Source organism: Xenopus tropicalis, chromosome 3 (genome assembly GCF_000004195.4).
Source record: "Xenopus tropicalis strain Nigerian chromosome 3, UCB_Xtro_10.0, whole genome shotgun sequence".
NCBI classification, from domain to species: domain Eukaryota; kingdom Metazoa; phylum Chordata; class Amphibia; order Anura; family Pipidae; genus Xenopus; species Xenopus tropicalis.
In genome coordinates, this window is record NC_030679.2 from 87,113,634 (window position 1) to 87,135,978 (window position 22,345).

General features: G+C 38.5%; 1 protein-coding gene across 2 annotated transcripts in view; it reads right to left on the minus strand.

The window, feature by feature from the left end:
• nrf1 (nuclear respiratory factor 1) overlaps window positions 1-22,345 on the minus strand; it is a 47,443-nt gene that overhangs the window by 19,370 nt on the left and 5,728 nt on the right. For both annotated transcript variants that reach the window (XM_004913055.4, XM_002931845.5), the window contains exons 2-9: window positions 14,981-15,233; window positions 12,223-12,337; window positions 6,811-6,937; window positions 3,583-3,723; window positions 2,439-2,597; window positions 1,397-1,591; window positions 915-1,016; window positions 104-261 (exon numbers count right to left, since the gene is read on the minus strand). In XM_004913055.4, coding sequence (XP_004913112.1) covers window positions 104-261; window positions 915-1,016; window positions 1,397-1,591; window positions 2,439-2,597; window positions 3,583-3,723; window positions 6,811-6,937; window positions 12,223-12,337; window positions 14,981-15,227 — 1,244 coding nt within the window. In that variant the 5' untranslated portion in view covers window positions 15,228-15,233. The remainder of the gene's footprint in view (window positions 1-103; window positions 262-914; window positions 1,017-1,396; window positions 1,592-2,438; window positions 2,598-3,582; window positions 3,724-6,810; window positions 6,938-12,222; window positions 12,338-14,980; window positions 15,234-22,345) is intronic.

Genomic DNA, 22,345 nt, shown 5'->3' on the forward strand with positions numbered 1-22,345 from the left:
CTTGTACCAGGGGTGAGGCTTGATGGCAGGTTTTAAAACCTATATTTTTTTTATAAACCTATAAACCTAGTTTATTCATGCTATGATAAAAACATTTACCAACCTGTTCAATGCCATTGTCACCGTTGCTCCTGGCGCCATATCATGTGATGCTGCCACTGCTGCTTCTGCCAATGATGCTACTGCCTGGGTTGCTTCCGATGCCTGTGTTGTCTGGATGGTCATCTCACCCCCTTGTAGCGTGGCCCAGTTCTGCTCCACCTGGAGTAATTTATGTTTTATAAAGAGTTAATAGATTTTATCCTGTATAGACCACAACCCTATGTTAACCTCCTAATTGGGAATGATAGGTGGGACTAGTAGCAATGATCCCTCTTATTTCTTCTTGGCTGTGTGCGTAAAAAAATTTCTTAACTACACACATTATAAAACCACGTGCACAGTAAATAATTATGCGTTTCCACGCAAAATTCTTTGTACACGCCACAATTTCTGTGCCCTGGTCTCTGGTCTGCACAGCTTAGAGGGAACATTGGCTAGTAGCCTTTGAATAATATGTCTATTTAAACTTCTTAACAGAAGCAATGTTAATTGCTCAAATCCTATTTTTTTTTTTTTTTTTTTTTTTTTAAACTAAACATTATCACCATACTGAACGTTTCACAATAAGGCCATACACATGTATCTAAGAAAGGCTGAGGCATTTCAAATATACTGCTAAATAATAATAAGTTTATTACCAGTGTATAGCAAGAGGGTTCATGTGTTGTATTCCAACACCCTCACTCTGGTAATTATTCTGAAATATTTTGTCTTCCCTAATTATCATAGCATGAATAAACTACAATATGACATACATAATACTCTATATTTTAGCACACAATATTGGAAAATGCTTTTAGGAAAGCTCTTACCTCACCATCACTGACCGTAGAATAATTAACTTGTGCCACTGTTACTGTTGTTGGAAGTTCAGATGCATCTGCTAGAGTTGCAACAGTAGCCCCTGTGCCAACCTGTGAATTATATACAGGAAAATAAATAGCATTCAAGGAGAGTAAACGGTCTTCTCCAAATTAATGGCAGAGCTCTAGAAAACATTAGTAAACTAATAATAAATGAAAAAGACTTCTACAGCTACCAAAGTCTGATTCTGTTATACTATACGTTTAACACAGAAATAATAAAATAGCAAATGTTTTATTTTGTAATACAGTCCAGTCTATGAGACATTAGACATATTATATCAGGAGAGGCAAAGACTTACAAAGTGGGCTGAGGCATAGCATTATAGGCGTAGGCAAATATCATTATGAACAAACAAGGTTGATTAAAATAATGTTCTATAGAAGACAATAAAACACACATGTAAATCTGTTCAGAAAATATACTGCACCTGAATGAGAGACACTGTGCCATCTGGGTTACTGATAGTCTGTACCACAGTTTGTGAGGGCACAAGGTGTGCAATACCATGTGTTGTTGCCACCTGTGTTGTTTGTGAATCTTCAAATGCATACAATAGATCCTCCCTTCCATGCTGTTTGTAGCAATTCTTTACTATTGTTCGTAGTGCTTGAGTCCAGGAAACCTAGAAACATTGGAGATGTCTTGAAACTTTTGTAATGAACCCTTCCCACTTTGCAGTCCAATTTTTATTATTTTTTTTTTTGCTACCCCTTTAGGTAATAAGGAAACACTGGTCAGAGCTTATATTCTAATGGAAAAGGTAATAGAAGCCCATTTCTCCTTAGGTAAATACAGTCTCTACAGATACTACGTTAAAAAATCTTTTACATTTTAAGCTGCCCATACCAATAAAATTGTACAAAACAATTTTTTATATGTTGCTTGGTATGTGTATGTGGTATGTGGCACACCTGATCCTGATCACACATCCTGACCGATATCTTTGTACCGCGATTGGTTCATCAGTCAGACAGGTTTGAAAACTTTGATCAGGGAGACTTAAGGAAGCACCAATATCAGTAGGTGTGTTTTACCCTGATTACAAAAGTTGTACAACACTTTTGTTTCCACCTTTACATCTGCTAGAGTTTGCGCTTTAGTTAGGGTTCTTTTCATAAACATTTAATGTAGGAAAGATCATTCTTTATACGTGTTTAGCCAGAGTCTATAGTAAGACTGTTTTAGATCATTTTATGTGCTAGCTTGTTTATTTGTCTTGCATTTTCTAACAGGCGCCATGAACTGCATGCTACAGGTTTCGTTGTATTTCGCCTTATGAATGTGAAGTATGTTTGAAAAGGGGTTAAGTACTGAAAATGATTATGGGTAAAAATACCTACAATATAAATGGATAAGTAACAAAGGTGGAAATAAAGCATGCCGAGTGTCTCTAGGTTACCTAAGATTATTCTGTGTATGGTTCTGCAGTTTCCAGTGTGGGCATCATGTAAACAGAAGGGATCACTTACTCTCTGCTTCTGTTCCTCCGTGCGGACATCACTGCGAACGTTAGCCCACGGGATATCATCGGGCCACCAGATTGGCTTGCAGCTCTCTTTGCCCCACCCAGGTTTTCCCCTTCCTGTAGAATACTTTAACATCTCAGGGATAAATGCTCGGAGCTGAGCCTGAGAGAAATTGATTAAAGTAGTAACATTCACATACTCCTGATTAAGAGAACACTCTACTATAGTTAGAGTCACTTGCAGGACTATTTCAACTTACAGTCAAATATCTTAAAATGTGCAACCAAATTTTACATCAAAAGTATGCTTCCTATCTTTGGAAATTAATACATAGCTAAGATGGGGGTGTGCAGGTCCACATTTAGTTTTTCTGTACACAGATGGCTTATATCTACAATAATGTAATATAAAGAACATTAACTTATACAAAAACTGTTAACTGCCCCTTTTCCGCCACTTCGCTTACAACAAAGTAAATAATTATTTGTACTCTGGATTTGATAGATACTACCTCTGATTAATATAAAGTCTCTGGAGAAACCATCAGCAGAAATGGCAGTTGCACAGAAAACCTGTTGAACTGTGAGAATTGCTCTAATTAGAGCAAGAGACAGAATCATGCACACAAAAAACCTGGGCATGTAGAAACAAAACAATGCTACTGCAAACTACATGAAAATAAAAGGTGCTAATATAAAGCTTTTTATATTAATATAAAAATATAAAGCTGCTGACATTATGTTTAAGGCAAGAGCAGGTAAATATTCAGCAATTTAGCTAAATGCATAAAATCATAAGTAAACGAGAAGTTTATTTTTGACAAAACTATTTGCAATATTGTGTAAGGCTATGTAATGCTGGAACAAATTATTTACTATTGTAAAATTAACCACCAATGTTTAATGTTTTGAAAGCTGAAACTAAATCTGTTTGCTTTCTGGCAAACAGAAGCACTTTCTTGAGCTATGGTAGCGATTTTGGATACCAGCTCAGACATACATATACATAGCAGGAAAAATGCACATATGCAATATAACAAAAACAGTGATTGTACTGCCAAAACATCACTGTCCATGCCCATCTCAGATACTGTTTGAAGACAGAATTTTAGAAGCAATGCTGAGAGTACTAAAAGCATCTTCCTCACCTGTGTCATTTTATCAACAGACACTGGTATACCATCAATAGTCAGAGGAGGGAGGTCTGAGTTGATGTCCTGCTGTACAGGGGCATGTTCTGCCAGAGCAGACTCCAGGTCCTCCAGAATCATACTCTTATACTTGCGGACCTGAGTGAGAAGGAAGAATGCAAATGACTAACAATGTAGTGCCCAGCTAGGTTATCAAGCAGTGCAAGGGCTCAGACACAGTTATTAATTTAAAGCAAACATTCGTCTAAAGGTGGCCATACACGGACCGATTTTTTACTTACAAACGACCGATTCCCGAACAATCCGATGCTATCGTTAAGTTATCGTATAGTTGGTGGTGTACGAACGATCGTCGGCCCACTAAACGAGCCGACATTATCGTCCCCAAAATCGATCGGCCAGGTTTAAAAATTTTGGTCGTTTAACGATAAAATCTGCCAGTTGGTGTGAGTGTCAGACATTTGTCTTTCAACGATTGTTCTCTGCGCATGTCACGATTGCCAGCAGCGGAAGTCAACGACATTCGATCGTACGTAGATGTACGATCGTACGTATTTTACGATAATGATGCGACGAAATCTTTCCCGAATTATCGTTGCCCGTGGATGGCATATCGTATGGGAACTCGATCGCCATACGATCATTTGTCGATATAATCGTTCATCGCACAACGAGCGAAATCGCCTCGTGTATGGCCACCTTAAGTCTCAGGTAAAACTGCAGTGTAACCCAATGCTTTCAAATGATGTTCTATCTAAATCAACTTATTTATATATAAAGGAGAAGGTAAGTCTATGATCAATATTGGCTACATATAAAAGCTATTATATACAGTCATATGAAAAAGTTTGAGAACCCCTCTCACCCTGCACAATAATTTACTCCACATTCAACAAAAAAAGATAACAGTGGTATGTCTTTCATTTCCTAGGAACTTCTAAGTACTGGGGTGTTTTCTGTAGAAAGATTTTTAGTGAAGCAGTATTTAGTTTGAAATTAAATCAAATGTGAAAAACTGGCTGTGCAAAACTGTGGGTACCCTTGTAATTTTGCTAATTTGAATGCATGTATCTGCTCAATACTGATTACTGGCAACACCAAATTGGTTGTATTAGCTTGTCAAGCCTTAAACTTCATAGGCAGGTGTCCAATCATGAGAAAAGGTATTTAAGGTGGCCAATAGCAAGTTGTGCTCCTGTTTGACTCTCCTCTGAAGAGTGACAGCATGGGATCCTCAAAGTAAATCTGAAAACACAGATTGTTCAGTTTCATGGCTTAGGGGAAGGCTACAAAAAGCTATTTCAGAGGTTTAAACTCTCCGTTTCAACTGTAAGGAATGTAAACAGGAAATGGAAGGTCACAGGCACAGCTGCTAAAACGCAGGTCTGGCAGACCAAGAAAAATACATGAGCGGCATATGCGGAGGATTGTGAGAATGGTTACAGACAAGCCAAAGATTACTTTCAAAGACCTACAAGAACATTTTGCTGCAGATGGTGTACCTGTACATCAGTCTACAATTCAGTACAATTTGCAAAGAACATCTGTATGGTATGGTGATGAGAAAGAAGCCCTTTCTGCACTCACGCCACAAACAGAGTCGCTTGTTGTATGCAAAGTTAATTTAGGCAAGCCACAGTCATTTTAGAACAAAGTGCTTTGGACTAATGAGACAAAAATTGAGTTATCTGGTCATAACAAAAAGCGATTTGCATAGCAGAAGAAGAACACCACATTCCAAGAAAAACACCTGCTACCTACTGTGAAATTTGGTGGAGGTTCCATAATGCTGTGGGGTTGTGTGGCTAGTTCAGGGACTGGGGCCCTTGTTAAAGTCGAGGGTCGGATGAATTCAACCCAATATCAACAAATTCTTCAGGATAATGTTCAAAAATCAGTCACAAAGTTGAAGTTACACAGGGGTTGGATATTCCCACAAGACCCTAAACACAGTTGGAAATCTACAAAGGCATTTATGCAGAGGGAGAAGGGAAGAGTATTCTGGAATGGCCGAATATTATCGAAAATCTATGGGATGATTTGAAGCAGGCTGTACATGTTCAGCAGCCATCAAATTTAACTGAACTGGAGAGATTTTGTATGGACAATTGGTCAAAAATACCACCATCCAAAATCCAGACACTCAAAGACTACAGAAAGCGTCTAGAGGCTGTTACATTTGCAAAAGGAGGCTCAACTAAGCACTGATGTAATATCGCTGTTGGGGTGCCCAAATGTATGCACCAGTCTAATTTTGTGATGCATATTTCATATTTTCTGTTAATCCAATAAAATTTGTCACTGCTGAAATACTACTGTTTCCATAAGGCATGTTATATATTAAAAGGAAGTTGCTATTTTGAAAGCTCAGCCAATGATAAACAAAACTACAGAGAATTAAGAGTGGTTCCCAAACTATTTCATATGACTGTGAACCATTTCTTTAATGCAGTGATCTCCAACCAGTGGCTCATGAACAACATGTCGCTCTCAGTGTCCCCAAAGCAAGTTACTTTTGAATCCTGACTTGGTGGCACATTTTGGTTGAAAAAAATCAAGATTTACTACCAAATAAAAATCTGAAAGTGTGCATAGAGGCCCCTAATAGCCAATCTTAGCCCTTATTTGGCAGCTCCATTAATTTTTTTTTTAATATGTATACGAATGTGTGACCCTTGTCTTTGTGAGCACCTCTCTAAGCTGCTGTAGGCTGATTTAATTCAAAATTTTCTTCTACATCAAGTAAAAAAAAAAAAAAGGTGCCATGAGGGGGACAGGGGAAAAAAAAAATTAGCACCACACGCATCAGCAAATGAAAAGGAAATGATTTCCTCACTCTCCCCAAACATGGCGACCATAAGCCTTCCAACAGCGATAACTAAAGTGGCTTATAAATAATATATATCCATAGGAGTTCAGTTGGCACAAGACCAACAAATGGTTAAAGTTTATATAACAGCCTTTCCTTTGGATGTCAAAACACCAATCTGCCTGCCACTGCTCCTCATGGTATGTAATGGCTTTCGCCCTGACTAATCCATACAGAGCAGTGAGATGAAGACCTCTTATCTCTGTCTCCATTCCTTGTGCAACAACCTGGGCGCTCACCATTATATAACAAGAGCAGCACCAACAGGGCAGAATTTTGTCCACTGCCATTTTCTGCAAGATGGCAGTGTCAGGCAATTTGCCATGTGTTTCATAACTCTTAATTCTGAAATATACCACGTTCTCTAGAGGAGCAGCTCCAAAGACTTTAAAAACTGGGTTTGGCTTGGATGGAGAGATGCACAGAACAATAGCCTGCTGTCCTACTCTGGTGGTATATTCATCCAGAGTTGCTCGCAGTTTCCTAAAGCAAAGAGATAAAGACACTGAATCAGGACAATACAGTAAAATAACAAGGTAATAATACAGCTTCAGTTAGTAAGAAAATAGAAGTGAAAAAATATAAGAACATAGTAAAAATTTAAGGTGAAAAAAGACATTTTAAACAGGCATGAAATCTATTATAAATCTGAGCATTTTCATATAAGGGATATTTCTGTGATGTCATTCATGCCTTAAGGCTACTAAAACATAAAAAAATCCAGTAAAGTTGTTATGACAAATTTATGCTTAGTTACCATCAAGTAGAAGGAACAGTCTTAAGGAGGCTCGATATGGCCTCCTTGTGCTGGCGGCAATGCAGGCTTTTGGGGGAGGGCCACATCTTCTCTTGCTAACCGTATTTTTAAACACGGTTAGATACATATCTGGCAGATTTTTGGCCAGATAGCTACCTGACTGGTCGTCTGATACCCCAATCCCAAACAGGATTTCTCCAATCATGTGAAAAATGCTATAGATGATGATCTTACCCCGCAGCCTAAACTTTTTACTGAGGAAACAGAACAGGCTGTTTGTTAGTCACAAAGAATCTGACTAGCCTAGAGTCCATAAGGGGCGCTTTAAGGAACCAGAGGGCCCAGGGTGAATCTCTCAAGAACTTTTTAATAGAAATAAGCTCAAGCAAGTAAACTAAAATATTATAAAGTATGCAATAAAGAAAGAAATGGTTTGTTGCTTCTTAAAAACAAACAAACGTGAGGTCCAAATATGCCCCACTGGACCAAAAGCAATGAAAGTGGATAAATTGGTGGATCAGACGGAAAAATCACATCTGCCAGATGTCAGTCAGCAGGCCCATCACTCATGCCCATACACGGCAAGATAAGCTGCCAAAACAGTCTAAGGCTGATGCCAAATGTGGCGTAGGGCTGATATTCTCGGCAAGTGGAAAAATGCTTGGCGAAAATACAGCCCTACGCCTGCTACTTGTGCCTGCACCCAAATGAATGAGATACGCTCGGGTGCAGGCACATGTAGCCGATATACACACGAAAACGCGAGACTCTGCATTATCTCGCGTTTTCATGCGTATATCGGCTACATGTGCCTGCACCCGAGCGTATCTCATTCATTTGGGTGCAGGCACAAGTAGCAGGCTTAAGGCTGTATTTTCACCAAGCGTTTTTCCGCTTGCGGAAAATATCAGCCCTACGCCACTTCTGGCATCAGCCTAAAGGACCGACATTGGCAGCTAGAATTGGCCCGTGTATGGCCACCTTAACCCTTAGCAGAAGTCTTACAAAGGATATGTTCTTGTAACTTTGGATGCCCTGCAGCTTTGGATATATGCAAATATGGCAGGCACATGCTACGTTTAATTATCATTATATATATTCCTATTAGTGCTAATATGAACTTTGCCCTCCCTATACATCTAATAACTGATTGGTTTCTATTGGTTATTACCAGGTGCAGCATTGTCCAATGTTAGTAGATTTTTTTATTTCTCAAATATTTCTTTGTTTATCTAGGTCTCTATACTTAGGTACCCTCCTGATCATTGTATCTTTTTTTGCTGTAATCTGGTTAACAAATTGAGTAGGAAGCAGTTTTGTTAAAGGATAAGTCAATCCAGAAAATAATTTTTTCCCTAATAAAAGAAAAAATTCTAAGCAACTTTGTAATATAAATTCATTACCAATTTTTTAATGGTTTTTGAGTTATTTGTATATATAACTGCTATTAAAAGCAGTGTTTGTCCTTTTCTATTCTCTGCCCTGGTGGCTCTGGCATATGAAACAATATAACACAAGGCAGCAGATTGACAGACCTGTCTTGCTGGAGGAGACTGACCTTTGCAACATTGTTTAAAGAGAAACAACCAGAAGTTCAGTAAAAGCCGTTTTCAATACATTAAAGGAAAAGTAACACTAACATTTTTTTAAGTAAAAAATCTATTCTACCCTGCCCCAATAATTGCCCTATCCTGCAAACCATTTATTATTTTGAATGCTTTATTAGAAAATACCTGCTAAAACTTGACTTCCAGTCATTTGAAATAAGGCGATACAGGGAAGAATCCACTATGCGACGATCGATTGATCCATCCTAGCCTTCCTTCTGTATATAGGAAGGAGTCAGGCTAGGATCGATCAATCGATCGTCGCATAGTGGATTCTTCCCTGCACCGCTGTATCGTCCTATTTCATTTGACCGGAAGCCAAGTTTTAGCAGGTATTTTCTAATAAAGCATTCAAAATAATAAATGGTGTGCAGGATAGGGCAATTATTGGGGCAGGCTAGAATAGATTTTTTACTTAAAAAAATGTTAGTGTTACTTTTCCTTTAATGTATTGAAAACGGCTTTTACTGAACTTCTGGTTGTTTCTCTTTAAACAATGTTGCAAAGGTCAGTCTCCTCCAGTGTTACTTTTCCTTTAATAACTTTTAAAGCACTGAAACATTTTAATAAATTCATATTGGAAAATTGCTTAGAATTAGGATTCCTTTTATTTGGCAAAAACTTATTTTTGGGGTTGACATTCCCTTTAACAGATGTGGGGAAAGTGCTTATATCCTGCCCTAGGTAGCCCTGGAACTACAGCAAGGTGACATCAGTGTTTTTATATATCTGTAACCATTTTATAAGCTAAGAGGGCCCAGTCGGAAGACCAGTTAGGGTGAGATTTAGAGTGCCTATCTGTGCCCTGGAACTATATATCTACATATCTGGGGCGAGTGCTTATTTGCTGCCCTGAGGGTACACCTGGAACAATAACAGGGTGACACCAATAGTTTTATATATATATATATATCTGTAACCTTGTTATGAGCTAAGGGGAGCCAGGCTAAAGTCCAATTAGGTCTACACAATGTTGTGTCCAACCTGATCCAAAACCCTTACAGGTTTTCTGGTGCTAATTAGTAAATAGACCAAACCTGCCAGGGGCCTGCAATATGAACACAGACCAAATAACTGCAGTAAACTGACAAACTATTTAGTTTGCTTTAAATTATTTAATGGCTCCAAAAAAAAAAAAAAAAAAAAGCAAAGTATCAGGTTATTCCGAGCCCTTTATCAAGCCTGGAGTTTAGTGTGCTGAGGTCCTTTGGTCTTTTCAAAAGGCCAATTAGAAAGAAATTTGGGGTATGTGCATATTTGAGTGACTTACACCAATATTTTTTTTTATATATAAACTTTGTCATGAGCTAAGGCAGTAAAGGATAATTAGACTGAGATCTGGGGTAAGTACTCATTACACTGTGAAAGATAGGTTAATTTTGGGCTGCTGTGTGCAAAGTACAATTTTGGTTGGACATGCGTGCCATTGATTTTTTTTTTTTTGCATATTGCAATGTTTTTCCCTACAATCCCAGGATAATTTTTGGATGCATGCAGATTTGCATCACATGCAACCGTGCCCTATGCATTAAAACTTGCACAATTACAGTTCAGTGCTCTTGGATGTGATTCTTTGGGCACAAGAATATTGCAACAACTGACACAGCCAGCAATTTAAACACTGGAATTACCACCACATTCAGGATTGAGGTAGCAATCAAGATCCCCAGAATCAATAGTGGGCAATTCAACACAACAGACTGAGATTTATGTGCCTCAGACAGGAGTTCATGTGACAGGATAATTATAAAAAGTTGCTGCTGAACCTCACCTTCTACTATTCTTTCTTTTACGGTGTGTCAGGGAGACTTATGATGTAAATAGTAAGTGGCTAATTTTTTTTAATTACCTGGAGTATTATGCTTATGTTTCTTTTTTCTTACAAACGTGTGACATCATTTTACATTGTAAACTTTCATCATGAAACCTCAGCAAAAATGAATTGAAAACAAACATGTACAGCCAATGTCATTAACAGGAAAAAATTATGTCATGCTGGACCTAGAAAGGGTTAGGTTTTCAATTTAGAAAGTATGTTTGGAATCCACATTTGAGGGAAAGCCCTCACAGTAGGGGTAATTCACAAATACCCCCCAAAAGACACTGAAGACAGACTGTCTGGCTAGGGGACTGTGAAGTGTGAAAAGTCAGACAGGGCCAAATGGATGAACAAGGTAACTAAATTATCATACCTGTGCTACAGTGGAGTGGTCTATCTCAGGGCAGATTCTTAGTTAATATTTCTTTAGGCCCATAAAATAAATATCTTTTACTAAAGATAAAAATCATGGCGCCCAGCCATTAGCTTGTAGCTAGGGCTCCCCACAGACTCCAAAGACTGCCATGTGATGATGATTCATCTAGGGATTATCCAATATTCTGATAAAACCAGAATAATATGCGTTAGGCCTGGTGTTTGGTGTCTATGAAAAGAGAATTCCATTTCCCACATAATGCTCATGGTTCCATAATTTTGTTGACTACCCATAAGTATTTGAGGCTAGCTGGAAAATAAAAATGTCACCAGAACAGCCAGTTACCAAATGGTGACCCGCCCTCACCTTTGTCATTGGATGGGAGCGTGACCTACCTCTTAACCTGTATATCAATGGCCCAGACAACTGGGAAAATATATGCCTTTGGGGGCCGAGATGCTTTGGGAGGTATATGTCGCTATTTCTTCCGTCCCCCGGAACAGGAATCACATAGGACCATTCTGTTGGTGATGTATGTAGGTTTCTGCATTTTTATCCCTCTTTTATTTTATAACGGTTTGCAACCTGTATGTCATTTTGTAACATTAACCGTTTTTATATAATATATGCACTGTCCACTTTGGATTATTAAATATAAAATGTAATAAGTTTTTCTTTGCTGCTCTAAATGAACTTTTGTCTTACACGGAGTATGTATGTTAAATGTGTTTTAAGCCCTTGCTAGTTAGAAGGAAAGTGTGTCTGCTTAACCTTTTGTTTGCTTGCGGGAAAGTGGTGTGTTGTCTGTAGACTAACTTGCATTGTCTGCCGGAGTGTCTTCTAGAGTGCTTAGCTAGAAAGCCTAGGGTGATTTGCCTCTGTGAAGTGTCAGTGTGCAATAGAACATCTAGACTGGGTGTTTGAGGCCCTTAAAACACGGTGGTGGCAGTTTTTAAGTTAATATTCGTAATTATTTAAATTTATCAATACCTGGGAAAAAGTACTAAATGGGAACACTGGGTGAAGTATTTTTTTTATTTTTTATTTACAAGTTGCTTAAAGCCTCTCTTGTATACACACACACACACATACATGTATGTAAGTTTGCCAAAGATCATTGTATGAAGTTGCAATGTTTGAATCATTGAACTAGGAGGAAAAAGTCAATTTATACAGAACATGTCAGGAGTGCCAATAGAAATAACTGACCTGAGAAGGCGTGTTTGTTGCCGCTTCCGGATGGAAGGGTTAGACTCAAATATGTGAGGCCTCTTTCGTTTTTTTCCTGTTGCAACAGCGGCTGCAGCTGCCATTCCAACAGGTCCTGAAAATCAATAAAACAGAATTATTGCATTCATCATAACAAAAAGTTAATTCAAAAGTATTTTAAATACCATGCTCCACTGTTGTCTAACATATAAATACACACACGGAAAGGTTGCTCTGTATCCGTTGTTACCCATGCCAGTACATTCTGCTGTATACTAGTTCATAAGTGCAAATCTGCCTGTCTTTAACAACAAGTAAAATCAAGAATAAATACAGATTTAATTAGTCTTAGGACACAGTCAACAGATTTATACATCTTAGAGCCACCTGATCAAAACGCACAAATTGAGTGATTTTTACAGCACAGCTCTCCCTCCTATCACAAGCTATTGTTTACATGAGTATGAAGTATCTTGGTGTGGCACACTTTCATTGTGCAACCACCAAAGCTTTGAGGACAAGGCATGTTCTGAAGAACCTAATACTGAAGTGGTCATGCAAATCCCATTCAAGTGAATGAACAATTCGAGGAGCTTTTTTGCTGACTGAAATACACTTGCACAAAAACAACCAACCAGCCACCACATTATTTTTATACTTGGCTTTAAAAACCAATACAGTTGCTGCAGCAGGTTGAATCTGGCCTTCTGTTGTAAAGTTTATGTTATGGACTACAGCCAAGACCCAATTTTTTGTACTAAAAGTTCCTACATCATTGCTATGTTTACTTGTACATAAGGAAATTCTGAGAACCAGTGTCCAAATGCTCTTCTTCCTTGAATTTCTTAAAGGACTTCTCTTTAAAGAAATGAAAAGAGCCATGCAATAGGATGGCAATATATCTCCACAAACTGTTTGAAGCATTTCATGGAATATCAGTATTGCTGCAAATCAAATGTAAAAATAGGGAAGACACAATAACCAATAGGCACTTTTTGCACTGGTGTTCTCCATTTTTTATCTAAACCTAGATAAACATCTGTTACAGCCCACTTAAATACAAGTGCTTAATTATACTAAAGGAACTCACCCTAGTACAAATCCATTGGTGTTATTATAAACAGAAAGGAATGCAGTAGAACACTAACTTCAGAACGGCAGGCATGACATATGTTCCTGTTTAGTTGTAATTCTCTAACTGCTAATTTCAGGCTCTCGGATTACATAACTAAATCTTAAAATAGTTTGAAAAATACAGAGAGTCTTTCTAAAGCTTTCAAGGTACTTACTGTCAGAAAGAAGCTAACATAATGTAATTGAAATGTTGAAATAAATACTTTTTTATTTTGCTTTATACATGAATTGTCAGTGCAGTGCATGTCTAAAAAGAGAACTATACCCTGAATTTGAATATGGCTAGAAATGCATTTTTTTTATATACTAAATTGACTGCACTAGCCAAAAGTTTCAGCATCTCTATAGTAGTAATGATATAGGTCTTTACAGTTGTCCCCATGTTGGATTCTGTTAGAACTGTCTGGGACAGTGCACATGCTCAGTGAGCTCTGAGCAGCTGTTGAGAAGCTAAGCTTAGGGGTAGTTGCAAATTATTAACCATAAAATGAGGTTGGCCTGTCATATAAACTGATGCTACAGGTCTGATTATTACATTCTGATGCTAACTGCACTGGTTTCAGAGCTGCCGTGTTATGTGAATCTGAATGAATTACTAATCAGCTTTATTTATATTCTGTATATACAGTATATCATGAGTTGGTCCCTAAGCTCCGTAACTGACAGCAGCACAGAGCATCAGCATAAATGAAGATGGGGAGCTACTGGGGCATCTTTGGAGGCACAGATCCTCCCTGCTAAAGGGCTGTGCTTGCCTTGGACTGGTACAGAAACCCCAAAACGTAATGTACAACATTTGTAGCCAAATTCTTTAGTTAAGCTTAAGTTCTCCTTTAAGAGATTCACTTGTTTAACTTATAATATATAGAATAAATATAAGTACTGCATGCCACAGATCTTTCATAAATGTGTCAATTTACTGACAGTAATTACTCCACTATGAATCCAATATTTTGGGCACTTATACAGGATTAGTTTATTTTATTTTTTTTTTCCAATAAATTCTGACAAGTTCCTCTCACTAAAACACTCTTCTGAAAACTTTAGCAATTTACATGATTATTTTTATGTTATTAAGTTTCCAAGGAGTTTCCATTATAAATAATAGTAAATAAACCTATAATTGTACAATTTCAGGCAATATGCTATTTTACACGTGCTATTTATCAGCAAGTTAAAGTCAAGCAAAATTTTGGGAATAAGCAAAAAAAAATACTAAGTACCCTTTTTACGGAGGATATCCAGAAGCATTTTTGTTATTAATTTGGGACATTTTTTTTTAATTAACCATACCAGGCTTATGTGCTTCCCCTTAAATAATGTACATTCTAAATAAACAAGATTAAAGATAGAAATAAACAAGCATTAATGCTGCTTTATTGCAGTGTTTATTACTCATGTGGCAAATGGCTCTGTTAACCTTGGGGCTGTAAGCAATTTATATCCAGTGCGCATTTACTTGCCCATTACAAAGCTGGTTACACATATACACAAAGAAAGAACATGGATGTGGTAAATGCCCAAACCAAAGTGAATTACAAAGAAGAATTTACGTATTTACAATGCAAAGTAAACAGGCATGTTAGAGGTATGTTGTCCAGCTCTTACTGCATGAACTTCTTACCTGCTGCAGCTAAGTGAGCTGTAATCTCATCTGTAGCAGTTGAATTGAGGATATCTGAATCATCATAGGACGTGTCTTCGGGAGAGGATGGAGAATCTTCATCAGCACTTAGCATGTTGTGGTCTGTGTATGTGGCAACATGAACCTGTTGAACCTGCTGCACAGAGTGGGCTACAGAGTGGGCCACTGTATGGGCTTCAATGGTGGTTAGGCTGTCTGTCTGCGTAACTGCATGGTCCTCCATCATGGTTTACTATAAAGATACATAACAGAATCCATAATTAAATAAAAAAAAAAAAAAAACAAGACATTTTCAGAATTTAAGTAAATTGCACTGTACTGTTATTTGCCTATTATTACTGCCAATGGTATGGTCTGGTCTGAGAATCACTTCTCACTGACACACAGAACAGGAGCAATGGGTCCCCCTACAATTTAACTGCTACATCTACAGTGGCTTGCAAAAGTATTCGGCCCCCTTGAACTTTTCCACATTTTGTCACATTACAGCCACAAACATGAATCAGTTTTATTGGAATTCCACATGAAAGACCAATACAAAGTGGTGTACACGTGAGAAGTGGAATGAAAATCATACAGGATTCCAAAATTTTTTACAAATAAATAACTGCAAAGTGGGGTGTGCGTAATTATTCAGCCCCCTGAGTCAATACTTTGTAGAAGCACCTTTTGCTGCAATTACAGCTGCCAGGCTTTTAGGTTATGTCTCTACCAGCTTTGCACATCTAGAGACTGAAATCCTTGCCCATTCTTCTTTGCAAAACAGCTCCAGCTCAGTCAGATTAGATGGACAGCGTATGTAAACAGCAGTTTTCAGATCTTGCCACAGATTCTCAATTGGATTTAGATCTGGACTTTGACTGGGCCATTCTAACACATGGATATGTTTTGTTTTAAACCATTCCATTGTTGCCCTGGCTTTATGTTTAGGGTCGCTGTCCTGCTGGAAGGTGAACCTCCGCCCCAGTATCAAGTCTTTTGCAGAGGTTTTCTTCCAATATTGCCCTGTATTTGGCTCCATCCATCTTCCCATCAACTGTGACCAGCTTCCCTGTCCCTGCTGAAGAGAAGCACCCCAAGAGCATGATGCTGCCACCACCATATTTGACAGTGGGGATGGTGTGTTCAGAGTGATGTGCAGTGTTAGTTTTCCGCCACAAATAGCGTTTTGCATTTTGGCCAAAAAGTTCCATTTTGGTCTCATCTGACCAGAGCACCTTCTTCCACGTTTGCTGTGTCCCCCACATGGCTTGTGGCAAACTGCAAATGGGACTTCTTATGGTTTTCTGTTAACAATGGCTTTCTTCTTGCCACTCTTCCATAAAGGCCAACTTTGTGCAGTGCACGACTAATAGTTGTCCTATGGACAGATTCCCGCACCTGAGCTGTAGATCTCTGCAGCTCGTCACCATGGGCCTCTTGGCTGCATTTTTGATCAGCGCTCTCCTTGTTCGGCCTGTGAGTTTAGGTGGACGGCCTTGTCTTGGTAGGTTTACAGTTGTGCCATACTCCTTCCATTTCTGAATGATCACTTGAACAGTGCTCCGTGGGATGTTTAAGGCTTTGGAAATCTTTTTGTAGCCTAAGCCTGCTTTAAATTTCTCAATAACTTTATCCCTGACCTGTCTGGTGTGTTCTTTGGACTTCATGGTGTTGTTGCTCCCAATATTCTCTTAGACAACCTCTGAGGCTGTCACAGAGCAGCTGTATTTGTACGGACATTAGATTACACACAGGTGCACTCTATTTAGTCATTAGCACTCATCAGGCAATGTCTATGGGCAACTGACTGCACTCAGACCAAAGGGGGCTGAATAATTACGCACACCCCACTTTGCAGTTATTTATTTGTAAAAAAGGTTTGGAATCATGTATGATTTTCGTTTCACTTTTCACGTGTACACCACTTTGTATTGGTCTTTCACGTGGAATTCCAATAAAATTGATTCATGTTTGTGGCTGTAATGTGACAAAATGTGGAAAAGTTCAAGGGGGCCGAATACTTTTGCAAGCCACTGTAGCAGCAATTAAAATGCCCAGTGTACTAATGCTTAAATAAATGATATTATTGTCACCAAGGACTTCGAAGACCATATAAGAGTAAAATGCAGTACTTATATTTATTCTATATATTATAAGCAGGTCATGGTAAGCTAAGGTATATCTCATTTCCAACAAGAGGTACATTACTTTTAATAATACACAAGTTTCAGTGAGTCATGTGACACAAATCACATCAATAAGCAGTAACAGGAGACAATCAATATGCATCGGTAATAAGGATAATTTACCTTATGGTCTGTGAATTTATTATTTAATACAATAGTTTATAAATATGTATTTATTTAGTGTGCTGCCACAGCAGTAGTTCTGTACACATTTTAGATATAACAATTCTTAAGTGTTGCAAATGTCTTCATATGTAACAATTTCTTTTATGTATTGGGCTTTATGTATCCTTGCACTTCCTCCTCCCACTCTCCTCTGGCCACTTCTAGTACTGTGTCCTTGCAGCTGTTATTTACTTTGATATTCACTCTGCCACCTGATTACATCACTTCCTGGTCCTGAGAGGAAGCAGCCGTTTCTGATGTAACAGTCACTTTGCTAGGGCCACACTCATCTCTAAGCAGGTCTATCCAAGCATCGTTGGTATGTTTGCATTTTGTTTAATGCCTGCTTATTATAAGCTATGTATTTTGCTATTATGTGCATTCTGGTTGTAGTGTGTGATTCACTATTTCCCCCTTAGCAGCCAACTGTTAGGCCCCTCTAGGACTGTATAATGCATATAAAATGTTTACATATATGCTTCTATTGTATTTCATCTGTATTTTACATACCCAGAATGTATTCTGATACCATTGTACTGTTTGTACCTACAGTTCTACCTTCTTTTGATCATCATTAAACAAGTTCAAAACTTATACAGTGTGGTGATTGAAGGGCAAGTAAACTGCCTGTTGATTCACTTCTCACAGTGATGGGAGCAGGATATTTAGTCTTACAGAATAAATCTAAAAAAAAAGTATATTTTTTCTTAAATCAACTGTAATTGCATTAAAGGTTATATAAAAACCACAGCTGTGAAAAAAAAAAAAAAAAAAAAAAAAGGAGGGATCATAGAATTATTTCTTAGTCTACTTGAGGCAGTTCAATAAGATTCAGTTTAATTTGCCCACAGATGTACAACGTATTACCTTATCCAAATGCAAGCTTGTATAACACTGACAGTGCCATTTTTCAGGCAAAAAAAGTAAAAATATGTACTTCTACACTCAAGTTCTGAGGCAAACCTATAAATGTGCCCCCATATTTTGTTTCTTTAACACCCCCCGCCCCAATAAGCCATTTACTCTCTTTATCTCCATTGCGCAACCCTTCACTTAATTTCTCTACCCTCTTGTGTCATGTTTTCCACATTATCCTTATCAGATCTTTATTATTTCTCTATCAATTTATTTGAAAAAGGAAAATATGAATGTATATCTTCTCTAGAAATTCAGGCATCACCCAGAAATAGATAACAGCCCTGTTATCTCTCCCTCTAATATTATTGATACTCTATTGCCACAACTTTCCTCCAAAGTTGAATATTCCCATTCTGCTGCTGTCGCAGGCAACTAATCTCCCCGAAATGCGCAGCGCATCAATTTGCCGAAATCGCCTTGAGAGGAAACTTCTGAGATTTTGGCATCACATATGCCATCCCACCGGTGATTTACATTCTACCCGGTGGGATGGCATATTGGGGAGATTAGTCGTCCACGACAAGGGAGATTTGTCGCACGGAGACTAATCTCCCCGTCTGCCACAGCCCTAATGGGGCAGCTTCCCACATCAATCCATCTTTGAAACAATCATGTACATGTCATATCTGAAGATGAGTAGACTGATCATTTTCCCTGGGACAAGTTTGGCTGTCTTTAGGACAATTGCAGATAGGGAGATTTACTGCCCATGGTAAATCTGTGCTATTGTGGATGACAAATCTCCCAAAAATGCCTTCTATTTCTGTAACTTAAATCATTTCACCGCCCTCAAGCTACAGCTATGTTCTTGGAGCCTATATTTTTGGAATCTGGACATATATATTTTTGGGGGGTAGACCATTATCTCTATCTGATATAAATCAATTGACATATCACCAACAGATTAACTTTAAAAGGCATCAGTTTGGTAAGTTTTTAGGCACCCCACATCTTGCTGATTCCAGTTACTGGTGCTGATCATTAACATCTTCTTAAAACAAAAACACACGGGCCTGGGGTACAGTTTAAGGAGCAATGAGTCTTGATTGTCTTGCTCTTCTCCATGTGTACTCCTTAAGCTGGGCATACACGCACCAATAATATCGTACAAAACCTTGTTTCGTACAATATTCGGTGCGTGTATGGCAAACGCAGAAGGTTGCAGATATTGGGCGACTCGCTGATCGGGTGGGTTAAAAGATTTTGATTGGGCACCATTGAAGGCGCCTGAGCAAAATCTACGTTCAGGGCTGAATCAGCAGAAGGAGGTAGAAATCCTATTGTTTCTACCTCCATATCCGACAATTCAGCCCAGAACATCAGTGGAGGGTGGGAACGATCTTTCGTGCGACCGATGGTCGCACAAAAGATCGTAAACACCACGTGTGTGCCCAGCTTTAGTCAGGGCTGGTGCATAGCACAGAATTAATTACAGAATAAATTACACACTTCATAAAGGAGCATGCACTGTTGAGATAATTGTGCCTGGAGCAGACTTTGTTCTAAAAAGAATTACTTTCACACAATGTTGCTGTTGCCTGCATTATTTTCTTGTGTGACTACTGCAGTCTACTATCAGGGATATCTATAAAATGTTATGGTGTGCGCTACAGCTGCAATTTAGCTTTCACTTTCCTGATAAACTGAAGTACCCTGGAGACAGGGGGTTCCCCAAGTGCTGCTCCAATTTCCTCCCACTCTAAAAACACACAGCAGGTAAACTGGCCTAAACAGAAGGGACCTCAGACTGTCCCCTTCAGCAAAGGAACATACATGACATATACCTACCATTTACTTTTATGGCAACAGCTTATCCATGCACATACAAGACCCTCTCTGGCCCCTGTCAGTGTTACACATTAGGATGTGGGTAACCAACCCTAGTGCTGCCCCTCACAAATGAAAAGTTGCACTGCAGTTTACTGTCAGATCTGCTTGCTTTCCACCCACACAATGGGGGCTGCCAGCCTACAGATCAACATGCAGTGTACCTTTAGCTCTTCTGTGCAGCCAGGAAAAGCACTGGCAAGATTTATGATGAAATGTAAAAGCATGTGAAAGAATGGTACATTTCTTGTACAGGTATAGGATCCATTATCCAGAATGCTCAGGATCTGGGGCTTTCTGCAATTTAGATCTCTATACCTTAAGTATATGAAAAAATAAAAAAAAATTAAACCCAACAGGATTGTTTCACCTCTAATAAGGATTCATTATATCTTAGTTTGGATCAAGTACAAGGTACTGTATTATTACAGAGAAAAAGGAAATCAAATTTAAAAATCTGAGTTATTTGATTAAAATGGAGTCTATGGGAGAAGGCCTTCCCGTAACTCGGAACTTTCTGGATAATGGGTTTCCGTATAACAGATCCCCACTCCTGTATTTTAAAAGCTGTAAAATGGCAAAAGCATGTACTTGATATTATGTCTGATTTAAATAAACAATAGTGGTCAGTTTGAGTTGCAGTTCTGTTTAATTTCTAGTCTTTGAACTGTAGCACAATAACAAAAAAAATTACAGAGGCTTGGTCCTACTTTACCGAATATTAGAATTGCTATTAATGCTTAAAAAAAAACAAAACATAAAAAAAACATGTACAGGTATGGGATAAGTTATACGGAAACCAGATATCCAGAAAGTTCCAAATTACTGAAAGGCTGTCTGCCATAGACTCCATTTTTATCAAATAGTTCACATTTTAAAAATAATTTCCTTTTTCTCTGTAATAATAAAACACTACTTTGTACTTGATCCTATAATGAAAATCTTATTGGTTACAGAACAATTCTGAGTTTATTTAATGGTTAAATTACTTTTTAGTAGACATAAGGTATGGCGATATAAATCCCTTATTCGGAAAACCACAGGCCCCAAGTATTCTGGATAACAGGTCCCATACCTGTAATAGAACTCTTGTGCAAAGAAGCTCTGAATAAATGTTACTTTAAATCAGTGGCTTTCATACGTTCAGTTCGAACACCCATTTTTGTCACCGCCACCTGATAAAGTATATATACAGGTATCGGATGCTTTATATGGAAAATAATATAATCCAGAAAGTTCCAAATCACGGAAAGGCTGTCCCCCATAGACTCCATTATAAGCAAATAATTCTAATTTTCAAAAAAAAATTTGATTTCCTTTTTCTCCGTAATAATAAAACAGTACCTTGTACTTGATCCCAACTAAGATACAATTAATCCTTATTGAAGGCAAAACAGTCCTATTGGTTTTGTATGTATGTATATCTTTATTTATAAAGCGCTACTTATGTACGCAGCGCTGTACAGTAGAATACATTAATACAAACAGGGTGTTAATAAGATAATAGATAAATACAAAGTATAATAATAAATACAGATAAATACAGCAGCAATAAGTTAAGAGTCGAGGACACAAGAGGAAGGAGGTCCCTGCCCCGTAGAGCTTACTATCTATATGGGAGGGTAACTAACAGACACAAATAGGCAAATATAAGTGCTGTAGGTCACAGTGGGTGACACTACAATATAAGTGCCAGTTCCCAGATTAGGTGCTGGGTGAGTGCTCCAAAAGGTAGTCTTTAACCTTAGTTTTAAAAAGACTGGGGGAGGATTCTCTCCTGAGGAAATCAGGGAGGGTATTCCGAATGTAGGGGGCAGCCAGGCAGAAAGGTTTAAGGCGGGAAACCGCAGTAGAAGTGGGGGGGCAACCAAACGATTGCTCTGCGAGGAACGAAGGAGCCGGCCGGGAACATAAGGAGACACAAGGGACGAGATGTAGTGAGGAGCAGAGGAATTGAGGGCTTTGAAGGTTAGGAGAAGAAGTTTGTAAGAAATTCTTTGTTTGATAGGAAGCCACGATAAGGACTTTAGCAGGGGAGGGGCCTGAACTCTCCTGGATGAGAGGAGGAGAGTTCTGGCAGCAGTGTTTAATATAGACTGTAGGGGGGAAAGATGGGAGTTAGGGAGGCCGGTTAATAGCAGGTTGCAGTAGTCCAGTTGTGACAGGATGAGAGCATGCATGAGCAGCTTAGCTATTGCAGTAGAAAGAAAGGGACGAATTTTGGCAATATTGCGCAAGAAAAAGTGACAGGTTTTGACAGTGGTGT